The following is a 27,085-nucleotide window of genomic DNA, read 5'->3' on the forward strand; positions in this document are numbered from 1 at the left end:
CAGAGAAAAAGATAAATCCACAAGAAAAAAAGGAAGTATCAATAAAGAGATATAAACATAAAAAGAAACCAAAATGAAATTCTGGAGCTGAAAAGTACAGTAAACTGAAATGAAAAATTCACCAGAGGGATTCATAGCAGATATGGGCAGGCAAAAGAGAGAATCAGTGAACTTGAAGGCAGGATAATAGAAATTTTAGAGTCTGAAAAACAGAAAAAAGATTAAAGGAAACAGAGCCTAAGAGACCTGTGGGACACCATCAAGCTGACCAAAATACATACTCTAAGAGTCCCAGGAGAAAAGAGAAAGCAGCAGAGAGAATATCTGAAGAAATAATGGCTGTATAATTCCCAAATCTGGTAAAAGACATGAATGTAAACATCCAAGAAACTCAATAAACCCCAAGTAAGATTATACCCCAAGACATACACACCAAAATACATTATAGTTGAGTTTCCAAAAGTCAAAAACAGACAGAATCTTGAAAGCAGTGAGAGAGAAGCTATTTACCACGTAAAAGGGATCTTCAATGAGATTACCTGCAGATTTCTCATCAGAAATGCTGGAGGCCAGAAGGCAGTGGGCCAATATATTCAAAATGTTAAAAGGAAAAAATAAAATAAAATAAAAACTGGCAAACAGAGAATCCTATATCCAGCAAAACTGTCTTTCAAAAGTGAGGGAGAAATTAAGAGGTTCCCAGGTAAACATAAGCTGAGGGAGTTCATTACCACTAGACCCACCCTGCAAGAAATGCTTATACGAGTTCCGCAAAGTAAAATGAAAGGACATCAGACAGTAACCCAAAGCAATATGAAGAAATAAAGACCTCAAGAAAAATAAATACTTGGGCAATTTAAAAAACTAGTATTATTGTACCGATAGCTTGAGATTCCAGTTTTTGTTTTCTATATAAGACTAATATATTTTTTTTTAATTATGTCTAAATGCTAGTATTATTGTTTTTAAAGTCAATAAGACTAGTTTAAAAACAATATAACTATACAATGGAATTGTCGTTAAAAAATACTTAGATCTAATGTATTGCCAAGTTAAAAGATAAAATTGTATACATACAGAATGATCCACTGTTTGTAAATGTAGTATGTTATGTTCATATGTGGCATATTCTTTTATACATATACAACTAATCAGTATTTTAGTGAATTCTGAATACAAAAAAAGGAGTCAGCAAAAATCTAAAGCAGATAATAGTGGTTATACATAAGGAGTATGTCAGGTTGGATTAATAAAAAAGCAGACCCTCAAACAAGGATTCGCATGTAAATGGTTCATTCAGGATGGTACCAGGAAACACTAATGGGACAGGGAGAAAGTAGGACACGGAAGAGAACAAAGAAAACAAAGGGTTGGTTATTGAGCAAGTTACCATGGTGGGCAAGTGGGGCTCAAACCCACTGGAAAACCCTGAGTGACAATGTAAGACACATCTCAGATATCCTAGCCAAGGGATGAGGAAGTCTATTTGCCCATCCCCAAACACGATGGTCTGAGATCTCAGGGACATTAACTCTCCAACCCTTGGAGCTTGCCCCACATATACAAGTCAAAAGAAATCCTGCAGAATGGGAGTTGCAGACACTTGTCACAGAATCCTGCCTACAAGTAACAGAACAATGAGAGCTGTGGCCATGTAGGTAAGACACTTGAGGCATCTACTATAGGGTGAGTTCTGGAAAACTGACTTTTGACATAATTTTTATTGTGTTTTGCATAGCAGTGACACATTTTAAAATCAGAAAAAAAAAACTGAGATAAAAATACCATATTAGGTTTTCTAGAGAAAAGAAAAAGCTTACAGATAAGCCCCCAAATGTGCAGCAAAGCCAGGGGTCTCTTCTCAAAGGGGCCCTACCACCTAGGAAATGTCTGCCACAGAGCCAGCAGCCCTGGAGATCAGCTCACCTGACATGCCGGGGGACAGCACCATGAAGAAAGAGACAGCTAAGACAAAGCACAGTTTTGACATTTTTATTCACTGATCATAAATATAGTCTCATGAGCATTAAGGTGATCATGAATGATGTACTAGCACCTGGAACATGACCATCATGGAGCACTCATTGTTTCCCCATCACTGGCCAGAGAAGTCAGGGCAACTCCCTTTCATCAAGTGTTCGACTTTGGAGGGGCCCTCCTTCTGGTGCAGCAATTTTATTCTTGGCTCGTTCTCAACAATTAAAAAATCATAAAAGACTCAGTGTTTGCAATAAAATATCAAAGAGGATAAGAAGATTTTCTATTCTTCTTAAAGTCTAAAGTAAAAAGGGGAGGTAGGGAAGAAGGAGAGGAAAGGGGAAAGATGTCAGGGATCTGCCACGTTTCTTCCTTTCCCCAGAGCATTTTGTAAAAACAAAACCAGGGAGGTATTAATGCTGTTTGGAGATGGGTTGCGTCTCTCTGATAAGCCACTCGAGAGCTTCCTGGCGGCCCTGTTTCTGCAATTCCTTCCCAATCACGTCCCTGCAGGTCAGGTGGTAATTGTTGAGCCAGTCGCACTGCAGGGGAGAGAAGGACAGACACAGTATTCACCACCCCATCTTTAACAACTGGATAAACAGGTCAACAGCAAGGGCCCCCATGTGCTAAGATCACAAGCTGAGAGAAAAGGTGTGCAACACCCTTTCTCCTTACTCACAGACAAGTGTTTTCCTTGTGTTCTGTTTCCCTGGAAATACATAGGACCAGACTTCATGGCTTCTGGTGAAAAGGCCCCCAGAACAGTTTACTATTATAGACAGTAGACTCTAAGCCAGTAGCTCCTGCTCCCACCTGTGTGGCTTCATTCCCTTACACCTGAGCCATCCTGGGAGGCGGTAAGCTGGGGAAGAGCCCCTGGACTCTCTGAGAGCTCCTACTAAGAGAGACACCCGAAACTGTCCTGCCAACACACTGAGCTACATATCCTATATCCACTGAAAAAGTTGAATAAAAAACTAGGATCAGTCAAGCCCATAAGTGTCTTTTGAGTGTAGCTGCCTAGATGAACCCAAAACCTGTGGTGGTTAAAGACTGTGGTACAGCAGAGTGGGGCTGGGAGTAAGCTTAGTTTTCAGACTCTCAACTCAACATGCCACAAGAGCAGGAGACAAAAAGAGAGTGAAAGGAAGGACCTGCTGGCAGGACTTGGTGCCTGGACAGGGAGTGATCCACTAGACATGATGGCAAAATCCCCCTTGGTTGTACAGGGAAAAAGGTGAAGTCTGGAGTGAAGCAGGTTTTACCAAGAGGACAACAAGCCACTCTCACCACTGTCTATGGGGTAGCTGTCTGGAAGCTGAGGAGACCGATAGTGCCACGGGTCTGGTTGTCATAAATGAGTCAAAGGCCATTCTGGAGGGCAGGGATGTTACAAAAGTACTGGCTTCAGGGACTACAATCCAGCCAGGTACCAAAGCCCAGCTGGCTTTAAATAACCCCAGCTGGGGTCAGGATGGGCACACAAGCCCATTAATTACAAAGGACTGACAGCAGACAGATAGGGTGGTGTTACCAAATGGCTGTGACCCAGCCAAGGTTCCAATCCCTACTGAGAAGAGCCTACTAGCCTACTAGCCCCTTCTGGGAGTCAGGGAAGTGATGGGGGCAGGGAACGATGTCAAAAGCAGGCAAATTGCTATGTGTCCACAGGAAGGCCAGCAGGGCTACAAAGCAGCCTACTGTCCAAAGCAGCTCAACAGTAAGGCGAAGGCAGCACCCTGGTGTAAGCCTGGGGCCAGAGCCAAACTCCCAAAGCCCTTTTGGTTGGGAGTAGGGAGGGAAAAGTGGGAGTGTGGACAGCCTCGGCGGGGCCTGAGGACCATCACAAGGCCCTGACAGTCTGCAGCTGGCCATATTCCCATCCGAACAAGGTCCTTTGCTGCCATCTGGTGATAAGTGATGAGAATGCAGACGCCAACCAAAAAGTCCCTAAAGTGACTCCAAAAGACAGGCTAAATAGTAAAGGGCAAATGACCAGATATTTTAAAAGCCAGGTATTTTAAGAAGACATTATCTGCCCCACAAAGAGTAACTGGCCGAAAGAATAGTTCAATGATGTGGGCATGCAAGGTGCAGGAATGAACCACAGCGTAACACAGATCCCTGGTCTATGTCCAGTGTCACGGGAGTAGACTGATTCTTTCTCCTTCAAGGAAAAACGGCCTCACTTAAGCTTCCTCATACACTACTTCCCTGGATAAAGGGGAATGTCATATGGGAGAAATGCCTCCTGACGGGTACACTTTATGTGGACAGGAAAGACAGCATGACCTAGAATTACTTGGCAGGAAGCCATAGTCTTGGACTCCAAGAGTACGAAATGACATATTACTGGAAAGCCCCTTGCTAAGTCCCTGGAAGCTGTGCCCAAGGGCCATTACAAAAGACACTGGTTCCTATGGGGCAGAGGGATTCTAAGCAGGGTGGCTCCCATGCCCACCTATGTGTTCTCATTTCCTCTCAGCTAAGGCAACACTTACAGGGACTGGACAAGAGCCCTGGACACTGGAAGGACTCTTCCTGCTGAAGAGACACACTGGACACTGTGCTGACAGGCTGAGTCTCCTTTTCCACATCCATCTGCAAGCTGCATAACCCACCCAGTATCAGCAGGGCCCATGTGGGTCCTGTGAGTGCGAATGTTCAGCTGAACCAAGGGCACGGATGGTTAAGCAGAGGCACTCAAGCACAGAGGAACGCTAAGCAGGAAGTGGGTGGCCTTTCTCGTCACCCATCTGTGAGCTGGAACAGGCAGGAGGCTTCTAGCTGGGAGAATCCCGTTCCACAGCTCCTGTGGAAAGGAAGGTCCTTGACCCCCAAAGACCCTTTCCTTTATAGCGCCAAGAACAAGGCCCAAGTGGGCACCAGTGAGGAAATTTTCCTGCCTTGAGAGGCACTCAAAGGCCAGCGGCTGCCTCAAATAACAAAATCTTATTCCCAGAGTAACCCACCGTGCTTACCCTGCCTTCAGCTCCCACCAGTCATTTGCTTTTCATTGAAACTTCTGACCCCTGCCTTGCTCTGGAATTTGTGTCCTCCTGGCTTCCAGTTTCCTGGTTTGGGAACTGTTTTGTCTGTCTAGTGCTAACAGTTCCTACCCCATTTCTTACCCTTGTTTCTGCTCTGACCTTGATCATCTGTGTGACTCTTCAGGCCTTACTCATGTCCCCAGGACTGCGATCTCACCTGGCCTTATCAGTCCAGGGTCTGAAGGAGTTAAGACCCATAACCCTCTGAGCTAAGCAAGTAAGCACTGTTGTGCCCCAGGCTTTGTGAAGGGTTTCACTGCCCCAGAGTGACCACAGTAGTAACCGAGAAGGGCTGGTACTATCTTTCTCCTTGTCCGTGTGAAAATGGGACACACGATAATAGATTTTGCTTTGCATTTCGTTAATGTTTCATGTAACACAAGAAAACAATCTGGTATGTACAGTGGCCAAGAGGCCCCACCATCCATCTGGCTTTTTGTAGGGAACACACATAGGCTCATATTTGCTAAACACGCCTCAGTGCAGCTACGGAGGAACAGTGCAGCTAAACAGTGGCGTACGAGTTCCACCCACAAAACCCTACAGCCCTAGAATGGCTATGGGGAACAGGACTATCTCCACCTGAAGGCCCAACAAATACAGGAAAAGCTCAAGAGTCCTCAGAAAACCTAGGGCTTTCAGACTCAACTGGCCTAGACCTCTAAATTTAAAAATTACAAAGTGAAAATGAATTAGAGAATTTAGGATTTAGAGAATGGATTAGAACTATTTAGGGTAGTCTCCATCTCCCCTAGTAACATGCCTGCCCACCAAGACTTCCCCATTACCTCTTTGTCTGTAAGAGAATCCACATCTATCATTTTGGTCTGAATTGGAACCAAAGTTAGAGGTTCAAAGGTCAGGCTTCCCCGGTTATTAAAATTATACTGTGGGAGAAAGAAGAAAATAGACGTTTTTACTCCTCTTTACTATGCTAAAGCACCATGAGGTCATTCCATCAGCATGCCATCCCTCAGAGCCAGGGGTAACTGGGAGCCAAGATGTGGTGAGCTGGTCACCACTTTTCACAGACACACAGGAAACCTGATGCCACTTTCCAAGAGCTCCTCCACTGCGCAAACAACGGCCTGTGCCATCAGGAAGGGCCAAACAAAGGGTGCTGAGGGGCTCCCAGCAGCAGTTCCACAAGGCTAATGTCTACTGTGACAGGAAACAGGGGCAGGGCATGGGGGTGTCTGGGTTCAAGGGCATCTCTGGTTTTGATTCTCCAGGATGCAGGGGTTTAAGTCCTCAATATCATTTTTTTAGCAGTCAAGTGTGTGGCCTGTCTTGACCCAGCCAGGCCCGTCAGGCGACAACATATCTATCCACTGGAGCACACAAGAATATGTCGAGTTTCTGTTCATGGCAGCTTTTGGGAATAAGACAGGAGGTCACTTCCAAGAATAGTCACTTCCATGCCAAAGCAGAGAGCAAATCCCCACAGCCAACCTCCTTGCTGACACAGGAAGCTACTTCCCTCCAATTGTTCAATTCCACCAATGGAGGAGGCACAAACAGGTCTTTTAGGTAAAGCCTAGGGCCTAAAACCCTGCAGCCTTGGTAACACTGATGGGGGAAGAGGGTGAAACACCTGTCTTGTATTGCCTTTGAGGCTGACCCTTGGATAACTCAGGGTTCCTCAACTTTACCTAATAAAAGTCACCTGGGAAGTGTGACAAAATTACAGCTTCCAGGCCCCCCACCGTGGAGATTCTAGGGTCTGGGATGGGCCTGGAAATTAGCACCTTGAACAGGCATCCCCAGCAGAAGAGACAACAGGCCGCCTATAGGAAACTGTGAGCCCCAAATTATGTGAAGCAAGCATCAGCCTGATGGTCCGTGAATCCCAGTTCTGGATCCCAGTTCATTAAGGATTTTCTTTCTGGCTGTGCAGGCAAGGAGTGTGGTTTCCAGGAAAGTCCCTGATATCTGGAGAAGAAGGCTCCATGTTGGCCCCAGAATGGCATACTCTTGGCTCCAAAGACATTAAGTCTTCATCTTCCCACATTAAGGAACAGGAAAAAATTTTTTAATAAATACTCACCTTGGTCTTCACAGGAACCACAAGAACAACATTCTCAATGCGAATTCCAAAAGCCCCATCTTCATAATACCCAGGCTCTAAAACAAACCAAATCCCAAAAATGAGAAGCAGCCCACGATGATGATGTCCACAGAGAGAACCTTTCACTCCTGGGATGACTGCCCTACTCCAAAGGAGAAGAAACAGGTGAAGGGCCCACTCTATCCAGTGTAAGAGCCCAAAGATGCCACCTTCTCTCATATGGCCACTTTTTTATAAGCATTTGAGGTACAGAAAGCTAGACTCTGAAGTCCCTGCACACTGGCTACAGGGTAAGGAGTACAATAACAATGGATCCACTAAATAAATCATGGTTCACATCCATAAGACACAATAATGAAAGCATTAAAATATATTTACAAAGACTTGGCAATGACCTGGGGAAAGCAGTATATCAAGTAAGAAAGCAGAACATAGACAAGACGCCCAGTATGATCTCAGTGGTTTTTTTAAAAAATGATATCTACATATCTGAAAGACCAAAAGCTAATACAGCAAAACATTAAGTCATGTTTCCCCTGAGTGGTTAGATTGCAAATGATTTTCATTTTCTTTTCACACAGTTCCCATCTCGTTTTTTCTAAAATGAACATGTATCAGTTCTATAATCAGAAAACTTCATTATTGTTAGATAGGGAAAATTATTGCCAATTTAAACTAATTAAAAAATAAAAAACAACAAATAGCTTTCAAAAAGGCTCAAGGATCCATGAATGCCCTATATGTGATGGATACTTACCATCGGTGACAATCATGCCTGCCTCCAAGGGCTCATCAGAGAATGTTTTGTAACTGATGCCGCAAGGACCCTCATGGACATTCAAAAAAGACCCAACACCATGTCCAGTCCCGTGCAAGTAATCTAGGCCTGAATCCCATAAAGCTGAACGGGCAAAGGAGTCAAGAAGGTGACCTGAAAGATAGAAAGAGCCACTTAATGATATTTGTACAGAGCTTTAAGACATTAGATTTATTACGTTTGGCTCCAGAACGTGAAACAGAAACCAATAGGTAAGTTACTGGAGGGTTCAGATTTCAGCACAGCACAAGGAAGAACTTTCTAACAATCAAATCTCCTGAGGAACAATCAAAGTTCAGTCCGAAGCTAGGCAATCATCCATTCAGGATGCTGGTGAGGTGCGATAGACACCTACAGCACACAGAGGCCATAGAAGACACGGACATTCCCTTCCCAGCTCTGCGACCCTAAGGTTTCAGAATTACAAAGATGAGATTCTAACCAGACTGCAAGCAGGCAGGCAGGCATGACAGATGAGGCAACTGAGGCCTAGGGAGATGAGTACACGTCTCATCTACCCAGAAGCAATGCGGCCCACGTCTTGTCAATGCCCAGTCCAATGCTCCACCTACCAGGCCTCAAGCAAAGTAGTACATAGCTAAAGTCAGGGTCCCAGTAAAATAAATCCTAAGAATCCAGAAAGGAAGCACTGGCTCAGTATTAAAGGGCAGACAGGAGGCTGCACCAACTTCCACTCAGGCCCTGTCACCTTCCCATCTGGTTTGTCCTCTCCTGGGAGCCATCCACATGTGTCATCCAATACCTAAGTGGTCAGGAGAAAGGTGCACAGTGGGTACTGGGCCCAATCCTAACCCCAGCTCCCTGAGGCCTCTGGGCTCAGTCAGTGGGTTCTGCAGACTCACCCCATGAGCACCTGGCTGGGCCTAAAGTGGGCTAGGGACCTCACAGTGAGGGTAGGACATGTTCTTTCACTCAAACATAGACATATTTGATTCTCGAACAAGAAAAAGAGCCTGCCGTGTGACAGAATGCACCACCTACCTTTGGTTCCAGTCGGGAAAACAGCTGCACTCACAGCTATATGGCCCTTGAGGACATATGTGAAGCATTCCTGCAAAGAAAACCCAGGGGCATGTTGCAGAATGGGGACAGATGCCTAATCCTGTAGTTTTCTGGTAGTTCACAAAATCCTGCCTGCTAAAGTTTTTAGCAATATCACAGAGACAACGTAAGTAAAAAGAAAAAAATCTGGTGGAAAAAAAGCCTGGCCATGGGGCCAATTTCCCAGAAAATCTTGAAATTCAATTTAGTAGAAGAGCACTGTCAGAGAGATGACCCCACGGGACTTTATAATGAACACTCTGACATACTCCATCACGTGAGCCTTAGAAAGAATGGAAAAGTAATAAAAAGTACGGATGACCCTAGCTAACATTTGCTGAGCGAGTCCTCTGTGCCACACACTATTGTAAGCCCTGCATGTTTGATCCCACACTTCGCGATGGAGGCACTACTGTTATCCTCGCTTCACAGAGATTCAGTAGCATGCCCAGATCACACAGTGCGGAAGTGGCAGCATCTGGCCTTGGGGCCAAGCAGTCTTGCTTCAGCAGCTGTGCTTCCTACCACCATCCTATCTTCAGGGGTTATCCCCACTGTCCGGACAAGAGAAGTGCTACTCAGAAGTGTAGCGGCTTGCCAGTAAGGTGCAGAGTCAGGACTAAAACTCCTTTCTCCTCAGCCTGGTTGAGCTCTTTGAAGAGCACAAAAAGAGTCACACCGAAATAATCCTAGACGCAAGGTCTAAACTCTTCTAAGGCACTGGTGCATACAAAGGGACAAGGCAAGGAACCAAGACAATGAAACCTGCCCCACTACATTGCATAAAACCCTTTTCCTTGGATAATCTTCCTGAAGGAGCTCCCTTGGACAAACAGATTCATTTAGGTGCTCGATCAGCATTTGCTGAGCAGTGACTATGATCCAGGAACTGCCTGGGCTCAAGGGAATTCACAGGCAGCTGGGAAGGTGAGTCCTTTTATTCTTATTTTTATGGATGGTGACTGCTTTGTTCAACGTCACAGAGCTAGTAAATGGCAGAGAAGCTCTGAAGCCAAGTCTCCAGACGCCTGGTACACATCTCTCCGCCTCACAGCTCTCTTTCCCCTTTCCATGCCAATCATACCAGAAAGTTAATAGAGTCTGTCATTTCAGAAAGTTCCCAGAGAGTTAAGCCTGGAAATAAGAATCTCGAAAAAAGAAGGGGGTGGCCTTCAAAATCAAATCTAGACACTGCTTATAAAGCATATATTTCACTATCTCACCCCAGCCTCAAAGGCATTTCCTGACTCAAGAGAAGGCCAAAGCTATTATATTTAAACTTGCAACCGAGCTGCCCTAACCGTAGCAGAATGCTTTAAAAATTTCTCCAAATGTCTTACTCCAATAATTAATTACATGAACCTCGTAAAGCAGATAAGCCTGACTCCACAGCAGTGAGTCATTTTACTACCCCACATGTAATTTTTACTTCTTTATACTATCTCTTTTCATAAAAGCAATGTTCTTCTTAAGAAAGCAGAGAGGACCTCTTAAGGTTTTGGCCTCCGCCTTACCTTCTCGTAGGCTGTAGGGGTCCCAAAATGCATTGTCCGCGTCACATCTGTGGTGCCATCCCTTTCCAAAAAAAGGACAAATTGGTTTCCCGTCAAAATAACCTTTAAGTCAAATATGACACAGGCAAGCATGCAGACAAGTGAGAACCCCCACACAGTACTGGTGGGCATGTATAATAGCACAGCCATCTTTGAAACTAGTTTGCAGTTCCTTAAAAGGTTAAACATAGTCACCATATGACCCAGTAATTCCACTTCTAGTTATATATCCAAGAGAACCAAAAACATACATCCACACAAAAACTTGTACATGAAGGTTCATAGCCACATTATTCATAATAGCCAAAAGGTGGAAACAGATGAAATGTCCAACAACTGATGAATGGATAAACAAAATGGGGGATTATCCACACAGTGCAATACTATTCAGTAATAAAAAGGAATGGAATACTGATACATGCTGCAACATGGATGAACCTGGAAGACACTGTGCTAAATGACAGAAGCCAGACACAGAAAGCCATACATAATACAATTCCACTTCTATGAAGTGTCCAGGATAGGCAAATCCATAGAAACAGAAAGGACAGTAGTGGTTCTCCAGGCTATTGGAAAAGGGGGGAGTGACTGCTATTAGGTATGAGGTTTCTTTCTGGGGTAATGAAAATGTTCTAAACTTGATTGTGCTGATGGCTGCAAAACTCTGTGAATATACAAAAAAAAAAAATTAATTGTATATTTTAAGTGGGTGAATTACATGGCACATAAATTTTACCCCAATAAAGTTATTTTTAAAAATGAAACAAGGCCGGGCGCGGTGGCTCACGCCTGTAATCCCAGCACTTTGGGAGGCCGAGGCGGGCGGATCACGAGGTCAGGAGATCGAGACCATCCTGGCTAACACGGTGAAACCCCGTCTCTACTGAAAATACAAAAAATTAGCCGGGCGAGATGGCGGACGCCTGTAGTTCCAGCTACTCGGGAGGCTGAGGCAGGAGAATGGCGAGAACCCGGGAGGCGGAGCTTGCAGGGAGCCAAGATCGCGCCACTGCACTCCAGCCTGGGCGACAGAGCAAGACTCCGTCTCAAAAAAATAAATAAATAAATAAAAAATAAAATAAAATAAAAATGAAACAAAATGTGAATGCAGGGATGGCTAAATAAAGTGGGAGTGACATCAGCCCCTGACACACACATTCTACAGCGTAAGGGCTGCTTCATGAGAGACACTATCACTGGGGTTATGAACAAGACGCAAGAAGGCAAAGAAAACAGGAGCCCATCTCTAGCAAAAGAGGGCCAAAACCCAACTCCTCCTGTTAGGACAGCAGGGGGATTCCTGGATAGAGACCCTAAAAATATCCAAGTACATATCTTAACACATACTAGACTATATCCCTAACATAGAAAGGATAACTTCTAGAATTCTGCTAAAATTTAGGAGAGAACAAAAGTTTACACCATTACCAAGCAATCCTTAGCTCTAGGCTGATATTATTAACACCCCCGTGTCCCAAGGCCAGGCATGGCTGCCACATAATTGGCTGAGCTCATTCAATAATTAGGTCCTCCCTTAGCCACAGTCCCAAATTCAGTGGGGGAATGGAGCAGCATTAAAAGGCCTTGCTCGTACTCTCTTAACGCAGACAGGGTCTATTCTTACTCCTTCTCATGGGTTCCGTATCAAGACCCAACCAAATCTTGGGTTCTTCTCTGAGGAACTTTTCCAGAGAAGATAGCAGTGAAAGCAGCATGGAGAAGGGAATTCAGAAATCTGGCGGCAGCCCTCATTTCTCACCCATTCATTCAAAATGAATCCCTGACTTCATAAGGCCCTGGGGTGGCTGCAAGTACAGGGAACCGGCAGGCGGTTCATGGGCTGGGGTAGAAAACTTTCAACCGTTCCAAAAGCTTGCTTTATTTCACAGTTGTTTAATTATATTTTTAAAACTTCCGGCCAAGGACTATAACATTTCTATCAAACAGTCTTTTGTGAGAACAGAGTCACAATTGGGCTATTTCAAATAGGGGTGAAAAAAAGGACAAGACACAGGAACGATTCCATTAGTGGCCAGCACAGGGTGTGATGACCAGCTGAGTACTCTCAGCTGGAGCTCAGCTGTCCACCTTCTCAACTGCCTTGAATCACAGAGTCAAGTTCCACAGCAGTCCTGGTTTACTTACTTGTATTGAGCACCCGAGTCAATGAGGTACACCTCATCCAGAGACAAGGTCCTATTCGTCTCAGGGACTGGCCTAACAAAGTTAATTAAAAATTAATTATTCCACAAATGTAACACTTAGTGAATCTGGGAGGAGGACACACAAGAGCTCTTTATACTATTCTTGCAACTTACATAAGCCTGAAATCATATGAAAATAAGTTACCCAATAAATGAATTATTTCAACTAATATTAAACTTCTACTTTTCAAAAATCCAATCGACCTATCTCACCAACAGAGATAAAGAGCTCAAGAGGGGAAAAATAACACATTTCTTTATGTCTACCTTTGTTTGTGTCTGGAATAAAACAGGTGTTCAAAAGATAATTGTCAAAGCTAAAAAAATGAGAATCCTTAGAAGCAACAGGACCTAGCTAGAGTCCTGGGAACTGGGACAGGAGCAGCCTGGAGTCACTGCAGACTTGCTTGTCTCTGGGAGCCCCAGGCCCCTGCCTCAGCCTTCAGGCCCCTCCTTCAGCCCTGACCCCAGCAGGTACCTCCCCACTCGCTTCCCTGACCACTGGACAGGCAGGGGTAAATGTCTTATTTGGGAGAAAAACTAAAGGAATTTTGCTGGGAAAAGGAATGGATCATGATATTCTTCTGCTGGAGCTCTTTTTTCAAACAAACATGAGGTATTTTCAAAAAGTGATCGCTTTCCCCACGCCATTTTCGAAACCATATCACTGCACTGGGAAACGCCCGAAGGGATGAGAGCACTCCGTGCTTCTGCCCTGCAGCTGAAGTGAGGCTGTCCTCCATCTCCAGGTACCACCCCCTCTTCAGCAATAAGGGCAGCAGTCCACATACAAGCTGAACAACTGAAACAGACAACCGGTGCCCTCCAGAACCCTGCCTCTAAACAGGCTTCCAACCACCCACAATGAAGAAATGCCAAAGCAGAGGCAAATTTCTTCCCCACTGGCATGAAATTGTTTAATGTTTTAATTATACACAAAATTCTAGGATAGTATCCAGCCAGGAAATTCATCCTGAGTTAAACAAAAACTGAAGTCCCTCTGATATTTTTATGCTGGAACAGAAGCATTAAGCGAGGGAACTGTACTGTCACATCTGTGACTGTCTCCCACACACAGCTTCAAAATCTGCCCCAAGATGAAAAACTCTAAAAGCAATTATTCAAAGGGGGAAAAATGTGTGCCCAAGCACAGCACAGAGAGACAGTGTTCTTTCACTGGCTGTGCATATAACAGATGGGGAAGCACAGAACTCAAAATACCCAATGCAAAGCAAAGCAGTTTGAATCAGGCAGAGCCGAGGCTGAAGCCCAACGGCCACACCTAATGACATTTCCCACCATCCTTAGGACTGACAGGAAATCTGTCAGTCCTAAACATATCAGTGCCCTTCTGTCTCACAGGGAAGGGAGGCTCGGCCCTGTGGGTCCATGGGTTCTTGTAGACCATGTGGTAAAAATACCACATACTGGGATGCCAGGCGTCAGGCTCAGGGAGACAGGAAAAGAGGGTACTCTCCACCCAAAACAGGTTGCCCCACAACCTAGTGCTAAGGTTTTTTGGTATGCAACTGACGGAGCTCAAAAGATATACAGACTAGTACAAAACAACTGCTGTTACCAGGAAAGAAAACCACTCAAAAATTCCAGCCATAGGTCAGGCACAGTGGCTCACGCCTGTAATCCCAGCACTTTAGGAGGCTGAGGCAAGAGGACTGCTTGAGTCCAGAAATTCGAGACAAGCCTGGGCAACACATCAAGATCCTCATCTCTACAAAAAAAAAATGTAAAAATTAGCCAGGAGTGGTAGCACACGCCTTTAGTCCCAGCGACTCAGGAGGCTGAGGCAGGAGAACTGCTTAAGTCTAGGAATTCAAAGTTGCAGTGAGTCGTGACAGCACCACTGCACTCCAGCCTGGGCAGCAGAGCAAGACCTTGTCTCAAAAAAAAAAAAAAAAAAAAAAAAAAAAAACCCTGCCAGGCGCGGTGGCTCACGCCTGTAATCCCAGCACTTTGGGAGGCCGAGGCAGGCGGATCACGAGGTCAGTAGATCTAGACCATCCTGGTGAACACGGTGAAACCCCGTCTCTACTAAAAATACAAAAAAAGAAAATTAGCCGGGCGTGGTGGTGGGCGCCTGTAGTCCCAGCTTCTGGGGAGGCTGAGGCAGGAGAATGGCGTGAACCTGGGAGGCAGCGGAGCTTGCATTGAGCGGAGATCGCGCGACTGCACTCCAGCCTGGGTGACAGAGCGAGACTCTGTCTCAAAAAAAAAAAAAAAACCCAGTCATCAAGATGCAAGGGCTATACATACAGTTCCTGCAGCTTCAAAAAGGAAAGAGGGACACCCAGCTGACTACAATGTAGAGAATGCCAGCGCCATACTGAGCCTAAGAGGAGGCTCCCAAAAGGCAGAGGCTTGGGGATTGGGAGAAAATAAAACCTTAGAGGTCTTATTTCTCTTCATTTTACAGTCTCAACAGACAGATGAAGGTGGGCACAGAGGCCTCTGGTAAAATAATGTCTCTCCCCTGCTCAGGCTCCTGTGCAGAAGCAGCAATGCCCGGCAGCATGCTCCTCCGCATGCCTTACGCGTAGTGAATGATGGCGCCGTTGGGTCCCGTACTGGAAATCGTTGGGAAGCTCAGGTCCACAAAGTCTGCCTGTTGTCTGTAACAGAAAGACAGAAGCAGAGTGGCTTAAAGGTTTTTACTGTGCTAAGATTCAGGGCCCTTCCAGCCTCATTCAACTTGCAAGAAAATCAGCACGAGGTTCCTGGGTCCCCCCAAATGGATCCTTACCTGCGAAACTCCTCAGCTTTGTCAGCAGCTGAGATCTCTGTCACACCACCTTTGGGAACCTATGAGAAAATTGCTTATAATCATCTGGTGAGATAAATCCACGTGTGCCTCTTACAAATTAGAGGAGATACTTTAAAAGCTTACTTTTTCCTCAATTTCTTCATCCCAACTGCCCAATCTACAGGACACATCCTCAGCAAGGGAGAACTCCCAAAGGTTCTCACCAAACCTATCTAAAATATAACAGTTTCTATTCATTTAATTTTTCACTCAACTATTGTGCTTCAATATTTTATCCTAAAACCTCCCAAAACAATGTATCTAAGTTTAAAAATTCAAAAGCATCCCCTCCTAAGAAATCATCCTAAGAAAATCATTCTAGAGAAATAAAAAAGATAAATGCAGAGATATTATTGCAGGATTACTGATAACAGCAAAAAATTAAAAACAACCCAAACATTTAAAAATAGGAGGACTGGGTTAGTAAATCAGTATAGCCACTAGATGAGTTTTCATTTGGATCCTTTTTTAAGGCCTCAATGTACATGGAAAATGTTCACACTATGAGTCTAAGAGAATGAAATAAACAAAGCACAGAATCATATCTAAACCAGTTGTGATGGCTCACACCTATATTCCTAGCTCTTTGGGAGGTCAAGATAGGCAGATCACTTGAGCCCAGGAGTTTGAGCCTGGGCAACATGGCAAAACCTCATCTCTATAAAAAAAAAAAAAAAAAAAAAAAACAGAAAAAATCAGCTGGGCGTGATGATGCACTCCTGAAGTCCCGACTACTCGGGAGGCTGAGGTGGGAGTATCACCTGAGCTTGGGGAGGCTGAGGCTGCAGTGAGCTGTGATCACACCACTACTCTCCAGCCCGTGCAACAGATGAGACCCCATCTCAAAAGAAAAAAATGAAAAAGAAAAAAAAATGTATCTGCATACTAAGAGACATGTAAAAATAATTTATATTTTTAAAAATAATTTACGGCCGGGGGTGGTGGCTCACTCCTGTAATCCCAGCACTTTGGGAGGCCGAGGTGGGTGGATCACGAGGTCAGGAGATCAAGACCACAGTGAAACCCCATCTCTACTAAAAATACAAAAAATTAGCCGGGTGTGGTGGGGGGCACCTGTAGTCCCAGCTACTTGGGAGGCTGAGGCAGGAGAATGGCGTGAACCTAGGAGGCAGAGCTTTCAGTGAGCAGAGATTGCGCCACCGCACTCCAGCCTGGGTGACAGAGCAAGACTCCGTCTCAAAAAAAAAAAGTTAAAAATAATAATAATAATTTATATAGATGAACAATCACCAGAAGGAAACATGAGGAAAAAAGTTACACTGGTGGGAATAAAGACAATATTTTCTTTTTCCAATTAAAGAGTTGTTTATACAGTACTTAAAGGGAACATGATATTGTTTAACAACAGCACAGAGAAACCATCCTCTTGCCAACTAGAGCAAGAAATTAACGGCCAAGAGTCAATTTAATATAAAAAGGTTCATGGCTTAAACTGAAGTTCAAAATGTACACAAAGATCTTTTTCTCCTAATACAATCAGCTTGCCTATAATAATATTATAAGAGTCATTTTTCCTTATAATGAAATTCCACTTAGTTATGATTCCCTAACCCAAAAAGCATCCACTCTATTATGGAACTTCTTTCTTCATTCTTGTTACTATTTTCATAATTAAAGAATTTTGAAATCTACACACACCAAATTTCCAGAGAGTATTATTAAAATAGAGCCCAAAAATTTGATCAAGATCTCAGACCTCATGGTCAGCAGAGCATGGGGGATGCTAGAGTTAGAATCACATATAGGTAGGTCTGAATAATGTATACCCACATATTAAACAAAGACTAAGAACCAACCTCTTTCTCCAGCCAGTTAAAGAGTTCACAGAGGGCAACAGCATCTTTAATCTGTGCAAACAATGGAGACATTTTTTTAAGTTATTACTGAAAGTCACATGACCAGATTCAGAGCCTAGCCCTAATGCAATACTGAGAAGGCTGTACCTGCAGGGTCACACACCATCAGCAACCAGAGCTTTACATGTGGACATTTCTGGGAAGCCGGTGTGTGCAGCAACTCCCATTATCAGGGAAAGGCTCCTCTGCTATTCGGTGGTTCAGGTACAATCAGGAAAGGCCCCACCTTTTCCTCCAAAAGGTTAACTTAAAGGTTAAGAACCCTACAGGGGCCAGGAAAAAATAGGCCACTATCAAAAGCCACCTCTGAGCCCAAAATCTTTTGAGACCCATCCTTTGTTCTGAAACACAATCTGGCTCTTTTATGAGGCTTCATCAGCATCATGTCATCACCATCATCTACACTATTATCATCAATATCTCCTTTTGTGTTGTGTATTATACTTTGTAAAGATCTAATCCATCAAGTATTTTATTTCATTCCCTCATTAACTCTGGAAGGCCAGGAGGCTGAGGCTCAGAGAGATTCTAACCTTGTGCCAGGCTCAATGCCACAGAGGAGGTGAAGGCACCAGGCCTTCTGACCACCTCACATCCCATCTTCTGCACCAGCTCCTCTACTCACGTGAGCCCGCCTCATGCCTTCTGACTCGGCTGAATTCTTCACAGCTTTGGCGATGCAGATGGGGGTATAAGGCATACAGCAGCGGTGGTCCTAGAGGCAAAGGGCAGTAGGGTGGGAAACCAAACCTACTGCACCCACTCAAGACCAAGGCAACAACCTGTTTGCTCAGCAGAACTTACTTTAGACCAATCATTTGAAGAGCTCCCCCTGGGGACCCACATAGCTGTCCCCTGGGGCCCCAACGACCTGTACCTTTTGATTGATGACCCTGAGCTTAAGCTCAACCAAAAAGAGTAGGTACATCAAACAAGGTGTCTCTCTTCCATCCCTCACTCCCTTAGCTCTTTGAGACTGCTGGCTGCCTGCCATCAGCAAGACACTGCTTTCCAAACCACTGTGGTTGTGGTTAGAGTTCACTAACCACTGAAAGCCTGACCGAAATTACCCTTCTCTTGCTGTACAAAGGGGGCTTTTTCTCCCTGTCTGGCGATGCACATGACCTGATGAGTGAGGTCTCCTGCTCCCTCCCTTCCCACCCAGTGGTCCTATCTCAGCTACTGATAATGATCTGATCTTAAAAGGCTAGAGAAGACCCTTTCCAATTTGAGAACAAGTTAAAATCCAGCAGACGGGGCCTCAGCACACCTGACACTTGCACAGAGCTTCTCAAATTGCTTTCGTGATCTTATCTCCTTTTCTCTTTCTCTCCAGAGAGAGAGAAGAGAGAGAGAGGAGGAGTCACACTGTGTGTGATGGTGGCAGGGGTACAATGGCAAGCCAGATCTAGACAGCCAGACCTGGTCTCTTCCCAGAATGGCCCACTGATCAGTGGAGAAGAGAGAACATCACTGGGCTTGCCAAAGGCCACTTGGCAGCCAGAGGCCAAGGGCAGGACAGTAGAAAAGCCTACCTCTAAAGAGGCCTGGATTCCAGTCCTATCCCAGACCCTAATTAAAATGAGGCAACAAGTGTCAGCTGCTTAGCACTGCCCAGCAAGGGCTCAGTAAAGGGCAAGCCTATCACTATCACTTGAATTTGACAAGTCCCCAACTCCCCAGTCCTCTCTGGGCCTCAAGTGTCCTTAGCTATAAAATGTGGTGGGGCAGAAGGAGGGGGTAGAGAAGCATTTCCCAAGCTTCAAGCATTCTCATACCACCTGCACAGTTTTTACCCTAGCTTCTTATCCACTGTACCCTTATTCACTCAGTACTTTTCTTTAAACCATCTTTAAATCAGCTTTATTAAATTCAACTTTATTTTAAATAATTATAATATCACGAACTCCTGCTAGTTATGGTTTTTCTACTATATGCTAAATGCTGTTGAAACAGATACATTTAAGTAAACCTAAATAATAATGTGTACCACCTAAAATAATCTCTCATGCCATGCTCTGGAAAACACAAGACTCAACAAGCAATAAGGGCCCTCAGGCTCTTGATACAGCTCCAGCTCTAAGGCCTCATCCAGGGAGACCACAGTTCTGATCCAACGGGCAGCCTCAGAAGTCTGCCTCTGCTCCAAAGACAATACCAGAACTGGGAAGCGGGTGGCAGAGTTTAGATGGACCAAAGTGGGGTCACCAACCTTGGGGATGGCCTCGCTCACAGCATAGCTGGCCTTGTCGCTGACCCACACCTTCTCCCTTGGGGAGAGATCAGCACACAGGGCCTTGAGTTCGCTCAGGATGGACTTGTAGGGATGCACCTGGATCCTGTATTCGGCCTCCAGACCCAAGTCAAGAAGCAGGTGCTCCTTCACACTGGGGGCGTCTATGCGGTCACCATCAATGAAGAGCCTGCAGATGGAGGACAAGTGGGTGGCAGCAAAAGGAGGGAACATGAGTGAGAGGGTGGCAACACAGACACACATACACATCAGGCTCTGTTTCCTGGCAACCAAAACCAAGCCCCTTTTCTCTCCTCCCCACTCCTTTCCCAAATCCTGCCCTCCAAGCTGCATTCCCTGTCCCTGTTTATGTTGTCATCATCCACCCAATTCACCAAGCCAGGAATCTGGGCAGTGTCCTTCACTGATGACCCTCTTCCCGTCCTTCATTAAGACCTTGGGACCCACAGCCTAAATCTCCATCTAATCTGTCCAGCTCAACTACAGCCTCGCCCAGTCACCACTCAGGTTCAGGTCCCACCATCTCTCACTTGGGTTAGTGCCACAGCCTCTAAGTCTTTCCCCGTCTACCGATGTTTCAGTCATAATATTCTTTACAAGTTGTACGTCGAACACGTGGTTCCCTCTGAAAAATTCTTTCAACAGCTTCCCACTATTCTTGTTCAGAGCAAGAACCCAAGCTCCTGAATGCAGCCCACAAGGCCTTTCTTCTCTGCTGCCCCTGCTCACATTCTGTCCTCACTATGTTCTGACCTCACTGAACCACTTCAGGTCCTCCACATGCACTGTGCTCTCTACTGCCCAGAGTGTCTGAAAATGCTGTTCCCTCTGCTTGGATCACGGTTCCCCGCTCCTCCTCACCCTGCCATTCACCTAACTCACCCACATTTATCCTTACTCTCTGCTTCAATATTACTTTCCCCAAGAGTATCCCCTGATCTCCAAGTCTAGGTCAGGCCCCTCTCATAACACCTGCATCCTTCCCACAAGCACACTGGTGCCCACTTATGTGCCCAAATACTTTAGAAAGAGGACATGCTCATCTCCCTGACTCCAACCCAGGACCCCGTCCTGTTTCAGTCACCCTAGCATCTAACAGAGACCCTAAGCACATCACCGGCACTTAATAAATGTGTTGTCTTAATACAAAAAGCTATTTAACTAGAACAGTAATGAAAAAAAGGCTATAAGAAATGCTTTGAAAAAATAAACTGACAATTCAACAAAGCGTAAGCTGGAGGGGTTTTCCCATATTATTTTTGACCTTCAAAATGACTGGGTTTATTTGCATTGTGGACCCAGAATTGTACAGTTGAACATATATACCCCTTTACACTGGCTGCTAGAAAACTTGCCAAAGAATGTGTGGCCTGAACAAGACCTTGCAGCAAAAATGTTGTGAACTAACCTCACTCCAGCTTGGTCCTAACGTCCTCACCTACTTGTTTTTTAGTCTCACAGTACTACAGACACTTTCATGCGTTTCAAATCATTTTGGGGGCTCAAAGAGAGGCAGGATATAAATAAACACCTACTGCTAGGGAAGACAAGAAGGGAAAATGTTAAAAGGGCAAGAAAAAAGAAGCACATCAGTGAACTATCAGGCAGTGATGGGTGGGCCAGGACCAGAAAGGGCACACGAGGGCTCTGAGGAGCTGTGGAAGGGAGTTCCAGATGCGGGGCAAACACTCACATGATCGTCTCTAGTCCTATGATTGCGTAGGAGAAAAATACTGGATTGTGTTCCACATCTGATCCTCGGAGATTAAATAGCCCTAGAAAAGAAATCAAAGTCCCTGTCACCTGTCTGACTTAAGATTCTAAGGGGTCGCTTGTAGGGGGAGGGAAGAGCTTCAGCGTGGAGTCCAGCTGCTGTGGAAGGATTCAGTGGAATCACACAGAAAAGCTGGGAGCCTGACTCCTGTCTGGTTCCACCTCTGAACTGCAATTGCTCATGTCCACCACGTGAGGGCACCAAAGCTGTTTCTCATGCTTCCACATCACTGCCAGGAGAAGGGAATAAAAGCTATTAGTCAAAATCCTGAGAACTGCCCCCACAAGCAGTTGAAATGCAATCCGCCTAGTGGTGACCTGCCAGGCCTGGCCTTGAAGCCGACAAACCTCTAGCACTCCCAAATAAAAGGGAAGGAGACAAGCACTCTCTCCCTTCTGAGGCAGATGACCTAGGGTAGAAAAACTGAGACCCCCACACAAGGGAAGCCAGGCAAGCCTCCTCTGTAAGGGTCAGTGAGCCCCATAGTGACGGAGCTTCCTGTCAGAGGTGGAAAGAAAAGCAGTGAGTCAGCGAGGCTGCAGCTCACGAATGAAATCAGAGCCTGCAGCCCACCCATGGGTCTGCCCCGGCACCACGACTGGGTGGAGGACCTGCGGACAGCCAGTGTCAGTGATGTTGCTGAACGTCTGACGACGAGAGAGACCAGGAGAGAGCACAGTTCTGGTCCCACGACTTCCAGCTTCCATCACTTGTTCTCATGAGGATCAGAGCAAAAAAAGGCCTGGGCATTAAACGTACAACCTCTATTTTAAAATAATGGCTTCTCAAAATAAAGTGATGAGGCAACATTTTTTACCTATCATACTAGCACTTCTTAAAAAATGACAGTACCTGGGGTTAGGGTGTGACAAGATGGACAAATTCAAATACCAAGGTGCAAACTTTCTGGCAGGCAAAGGGCAAAATGGGTCAAAAGCCCTAAAAGCCAACCAGAAATAGGAAGAAAATTATCAAACACTAAGACGTAGATTCATGAACCAAGATTTTCATGGTAGCATCGTAATAAATTACGGGATTACTGCAAATAACCCAAAGGTCATCCTTAGAGAAACAGTTAAATAAATTATGGTATAACCACATGATGGAATATTTAATACTCACTTAAAATTATGCTTATATATGCTTATAGTATACTGATACAGTGAAAAAAATCAGGCCATAAAATGATATATGCATAGAATATTGACACTGATCATCTCTAAGTAACAGAATTTATAGGTGATTTTTTTCTTCTTCTTTTTACTTCCTCTGCACTTTCCAAGTTTTCTATCATGAGATTGTGTTTTTGTTACAATCGGGGAGGGAAAAAAGTTTTCCATGTGTTTTTCTCTGATGCTGAGGTCATTAAGTTAATTAAGGATGTAAGTCACTGATACACTTGACAATGTTTTGGGGATGGAAGACGCAGGAATTGAAGAGAGAGGACACTGCAGCAGGGTCTCATTCTCTAGCGAGAAGGCAAAAAGATAAAGCAGTGCCTCTCCTCAGTTGCCCTGGGTCAAATCGACTCAGAAACCAGAAGACAGGACAGGAAAGTTCAACCAGATTCCATCAGGTTTTAGATGAAAGAAGGTGCTGAACAATTGCATGAAGGTGGGTTAAGGTCTAAAGATTGAGAAACTGCTAATATCAAAGGGCTTGGGGAAGAACTTTTGGTTCCTAGTTTTCTGAGGTAGAAATATTCCCAGAACATTCTCACTATAAAGACCTTAGGAAACGACAGGACAAGTGTAAAGAAAGAAGGCCTCTGCTATGATCCCACTTCTACATCTACAAAGAGGCTGACAGACATAAAATATTTGTAGGAAATGCCCTTCCTTAGAGGTGCCATGGTCCTGAGGGACTGGCCAGAGGTGAGCATCACCCAGCTGTAATACTGCTCTGGGCAAGCCTTACTCCCCTCCCCAATTCCCTGTAATTCTTTCTCCTTCATCCTAATTGGCATCTCCTATACCCATTTGGAACATAGTCTTCTGCTTATTCCCTGGCCACTCAGAAAAGTTGAATGGCATGAACACACAGATTCCCAGAGACCCAAAGGAGAGATCGGGTAACATGCCCAAACAGCGAAACCAGAGCACTCACATGCAATCTCATCCAAGGCAGTGACCACAAACCACATGACGTTCCTCTCAGCCATTTTCAACCGAAGGTCTGCAACCTTGTCCTTCCAGGAGATGCCTGCAAGAAACAAATGTGCTTTAACTCCAGCCCTGGTCCCAGAAAGCAGTAGGAACCCAGTGAAAGAACCTACCCCAAACATCTTTAATCAGCACCACTTCTTACAGGGAGCACGCTATATTTACACAGACAAGAGGCCTGGATTCAAGCCCTATACAAGAGGTGTCCAAGCCACTTAACTGTCGTGAGCCTTGATTGCCTCACCAGTAAAATTCATTCATTTACGCATCCCACAAATGCCTGTGTAGCATCCAGATCTGCCAGGCATAGATACATGCCAGGCACTCTGCTGGTCACTGTGGTTACAGCTCTGAGCCAGTCCCAGTCCCTGTCTTCATGGGGCTTATAATATAGAAGGGAAGACAGACAATGAAACCAGCAATTAACACACTACTGTAAATACTGATGCAATAGGGGACACACAGGGAGCTACATCAACATACCACCCAGCAGAGGGAACTCACCCAGTCTCAGAGGTCAGGGGAACGGCACCCACCATTTGATGTTCCTGGGGCTGCAAGACTTGCCTTTCAGTGCTAAGACCTAGGAATTCCCTGTAGTCTGACTCACTGTGATTACCACTTCCAAATCACACTTGCCCTTTCAGATACTGCCAAGGCCTCCCTGCTGCTCTGCAAGATGAAATTGTGGTGCTAGAGGAGCTCACTCCATTGCCACCACAACCACCCTACCAGGGCAGCATTCATAACTCAGGGAACAGCCAACTGGGTGGGCATCTGTCTTATTCACTCAGCACCTTGCACGGCATCCTGCAGATAGTAGGCACCCAAATGTGTACTGAACAAAAGCTTTATCAGCAACATTTGCTCTCCCCTCTCCTATAAGCAACAAGTCAGAGCTTCTGCTCTAGTGAAAAAAATTTCAAACCACGCTGACAGAAAATATTTAGCTGACCCTGGGCCACTCACTGGACCCATCCTCCCCATTCAGCAATACCCCTCTAGTGAAGATGTCACACAAGAAAGCAGGCTGGGAGCTGCCCCCACACCCAGGTCTGCTTTGAAGATCAGTTCGGGAATGCTATTTAAAACTTGGCCCAGAATCTAGGCTGTCATGTTTTCTTCCCAGGACCCCTCTGGGCAACCTGCCTACATTCCACAGTCATCCCCCATCTACCTCTGTTTCTACAGCAAGACGCCCTCCCCTGCAGCCCCACCTCCAGGCCTCTCCCTCTGCCCCTTCACTGCTTCCTAAATCCACACAATGGTTCCGAGAACACGCTGCTTACCCAGCACTATCACACAGGCCAGGGAAACACACCCACACCCCAAAGCCTCTAAAGCAGAAGGTACAAGACGGAGGACAGAGGCCTAGGAAGGTACATCTACAAATGCTGACATAAGAAGGGAAATGGAACCTAGAAACCTCTATGCTCTATTTCCAATATCAAATATGTTCGAGTGGCAGTTAGCAGCTGAGTGGTAAAAAAAAAAAAAACTCAGTCCTTTCAGCAGCACCCAAAAAGTCACCCAAACGAGCTTTGCAAAAATAACCAAAGCCAAACTAAGTGGCAAGTAGGTGGCAACAGTGGAAACAAATAAAGCTCCTGCTTCTTCAAATATCCCACTGGAGCAGAGGAGGGCAAAATCCTCCCGTCAGCTCAAACTCAACTTGGATTCGGAGGAAGAGGTTGGAGACAACAGCAAGAGGTAGGGGGACAATGATGGGGGCCCTGCTGGGTGGAACCGTGATTCTGACCTGTGTAATCCAGGCCCAGTGTGAGGAGAGGCTTGCAAGGGCGCTCAGGACGGTCTGTCCAGATTTTGTCAACGAGGTTCTCCTTGACGGGAATGAGGTGGTGGCCGGCACTTCTCAGAACCTTGGCCATTTTCTTCCAATAATCTGAGGAGACACATTGTGGCCCAGCCATGAGCCGAACACCCATTGCAGCAGGGCAGGCAGCAGGGCCTTGAAAATCCGGAACCTTCGGTAAGGTGGTCCTGCCGTGGCCCAGAGCTGGGTGTGCAGGATGAAGAACTGTAAAAGCACATCTTCACCAACAGTGGAACTCTTCTCCTCACCTTGACCTCTACTATAAAATCAGTCATGCTGAGCCCCTCAATGCTCCACACCCCACAAGCAAACCAAGAGGATGGAGGAGAGTCTAAAAGCCACTTCCTTACCCAAGCAGAAAAGAACCAAGCTCACTTACCTGTAGGAATGATTAAGGGGTCCACACCAACCCTGGATCCTTCAGGAAGCACACTCACCAGCCAGTCTTCCTGAGTTGGTGTATCCTTCAGACCTACGCGGAGAAGAACTGATAAGAAACAATTCCCAGTGGGTCCGCGCTTATTATCCCACCAGAAGGATACAATTCTCTAGCATCATGATAGCAGGGTCTTTATTAAGCAGCTTCTTTAAAGTGGATTGATAGGACTTAGAAAATCTTTGAACCTCCCTTAATCCTGGAAGGTGATAGAAAGAGGGAGAAGTGTAAGTTTGTGTGTATGAAAAGCATAAGACAAGGGTGAGACAGAAGGGAAAAAAGTACGATTTTTCACTTGACTCCTTATAAAAATATCCTGGGGATCACTGCCACGTAGGCACATGGTGTCACCACAAAGATAATCTCCTCAGTTCAGTCACTTCCCCACTACCGGTCACTTGATGAGAATGTGGGCAGTGATTTGGTGAAGTCTGGGAACTGGGAGCCTCCCACATATCACACACCAGGTAAGGTGATAACACGCTCCCAGTGCCCGCCACTCATCTGCAAGGGCAGGGTGGCCAAGAGAAGGCCCCTGCCCCATAACCAGCCCCTGCATAGAGGGCTAAGCACAAGTCTCGGCAGCAAAGAGATCTTTCCAAAGCTTATAGGAGAGGCACACAGGCACCCATCCTGCTGTCGTTATTTATTTATTTATTTACTTTTGAAGACACGGTCTCACTCTGTTACGCAGGCTGGAGTGCAGTGGCACCATCTCGGCTCGCTGCAACCTCCCCCTCCTGGGTTCAAGCGATTCTCCTGCCTCAGCCTCCCAAGTAGCTGGGATTACAGACTCATGCTACCACATCCAAGGAATTTTGTATTCTTAGTAAAGATGGGGTTTCACCATGTTAGCCAGGCTGGTCTTGAACTCCCGGCCTCAAGTGATCCTCCCGCCTCAGCGTCCCAAAGTGCTGGCCGTCCTGTTGTCTTTAACATAGGCCTCTGGGTTCCCCAACTTCCAGGATGAGACAGCCCTTTCTGTTTCTAAGACGTTAGTCATAGGACACCATATCAGCCTCCAGAATGGAACTAAAATTACTTCTATAGTCCAGTTTTCCTTTAATCTAAGCCAACATCTTCCATATCTAGCCAGTTATCTTTGAGATGTATACTTTTTTTAACCAATCAGATTTTGGCCAAATAATTAACATCTTAATAAACATATATTTAGAGTAAAAGTTCACATATTCTAA

At 45.4% G+C, this 27,085-nt stretch overlaps 1 protein-coding gene across 9 annotated transcripts in view; it reads right to left on the reverse strand.

Annotated features, from left to right (window-relative positions):
- Positions 1-1,977: 1,977 nt before the first annotated feature.
- XPNPEP1 (X-prolyl aminopeptidase 1) overlaps positions 1,978-27,085 on the reverse strand; it is a 61,300-nt gene continuing 36,192 nt past the window's right edge. For all 9 annotated transcript variants that reach the window (XM_007964057.3, XM_073019323.1, XM_038009547.2 and 6 more), the window contains 16 exons: positions 25,833-25,925; positions 25,379-25,522; positions 23,564-23,659; positions 21,377-21,458; positions 19,642-19,852; positions 18,055-18,144; positions 17,370-17,420; positions 15,493-15,551; positions 15,284-15,361; positions 12,676-12,747; positions 10,492-10,552; positions 8,918-8,987; positions 7,856-8,029; positions 7,078-7,154; positions 5,819-5,917; positions 1,978-2,519 (listed from right to left, as the gene is read on the reverse strand). In XM_007964057.3, coding sequence (XP_007962248.2) covers positions 2,391-2,519; positions 5,819-5,917; positions 7,078-7,154; positions 7,856-8,029; positions 8,918-8,987; positions 10,492-10,552; positions 12,676-12,747; positions 15,284-15,361; positions 15,493-15,551; positions 17,370-17,420; positions 18,055-18,144; positions 19,642-19,852; positions 21,377-21,458; positions 23,564-23,659; positions 25,379-25,522; positions 25,833-25,925 — 1,586 coding nt within the window. In that variant the 3' untranslated portion in view covers positions 1,978-2,390. The remainder of the gene's footprint in view (positions 2,520-5,818; positions 5,918-7,077; positions 7,155-7,855; positions 8,030-8,917; positions 8,988-10,491; positions 10,553-12,675; positions 12,748-15,283; positions 15,362-15,492; positions 15,552-17,369; positions 17,421-18,054; positions 18,145-19,641; positions 19,853-21,376; positions 21,459-23,563; positions 23,660-25,378; positions 25,523-25,832; positions 25,926-27,085) is intronic.

This window comes from Chlorocebus sabaeus, chromosome 9 (genome assembly GCF_047675955.1).
Source record: "Chlorocebus sabaeus isolate Y175 chromosome 9, mChlSab1.0.hap1, whole genome shotgun sequence".
Taxonomy (NCBI): domain Eukaryota; kingdom Metazoa; phylum Chordata; class Mammalia; order Primates; family Cercopithecidae; genus Chlorocebus; species Chlorocebus sabaeus.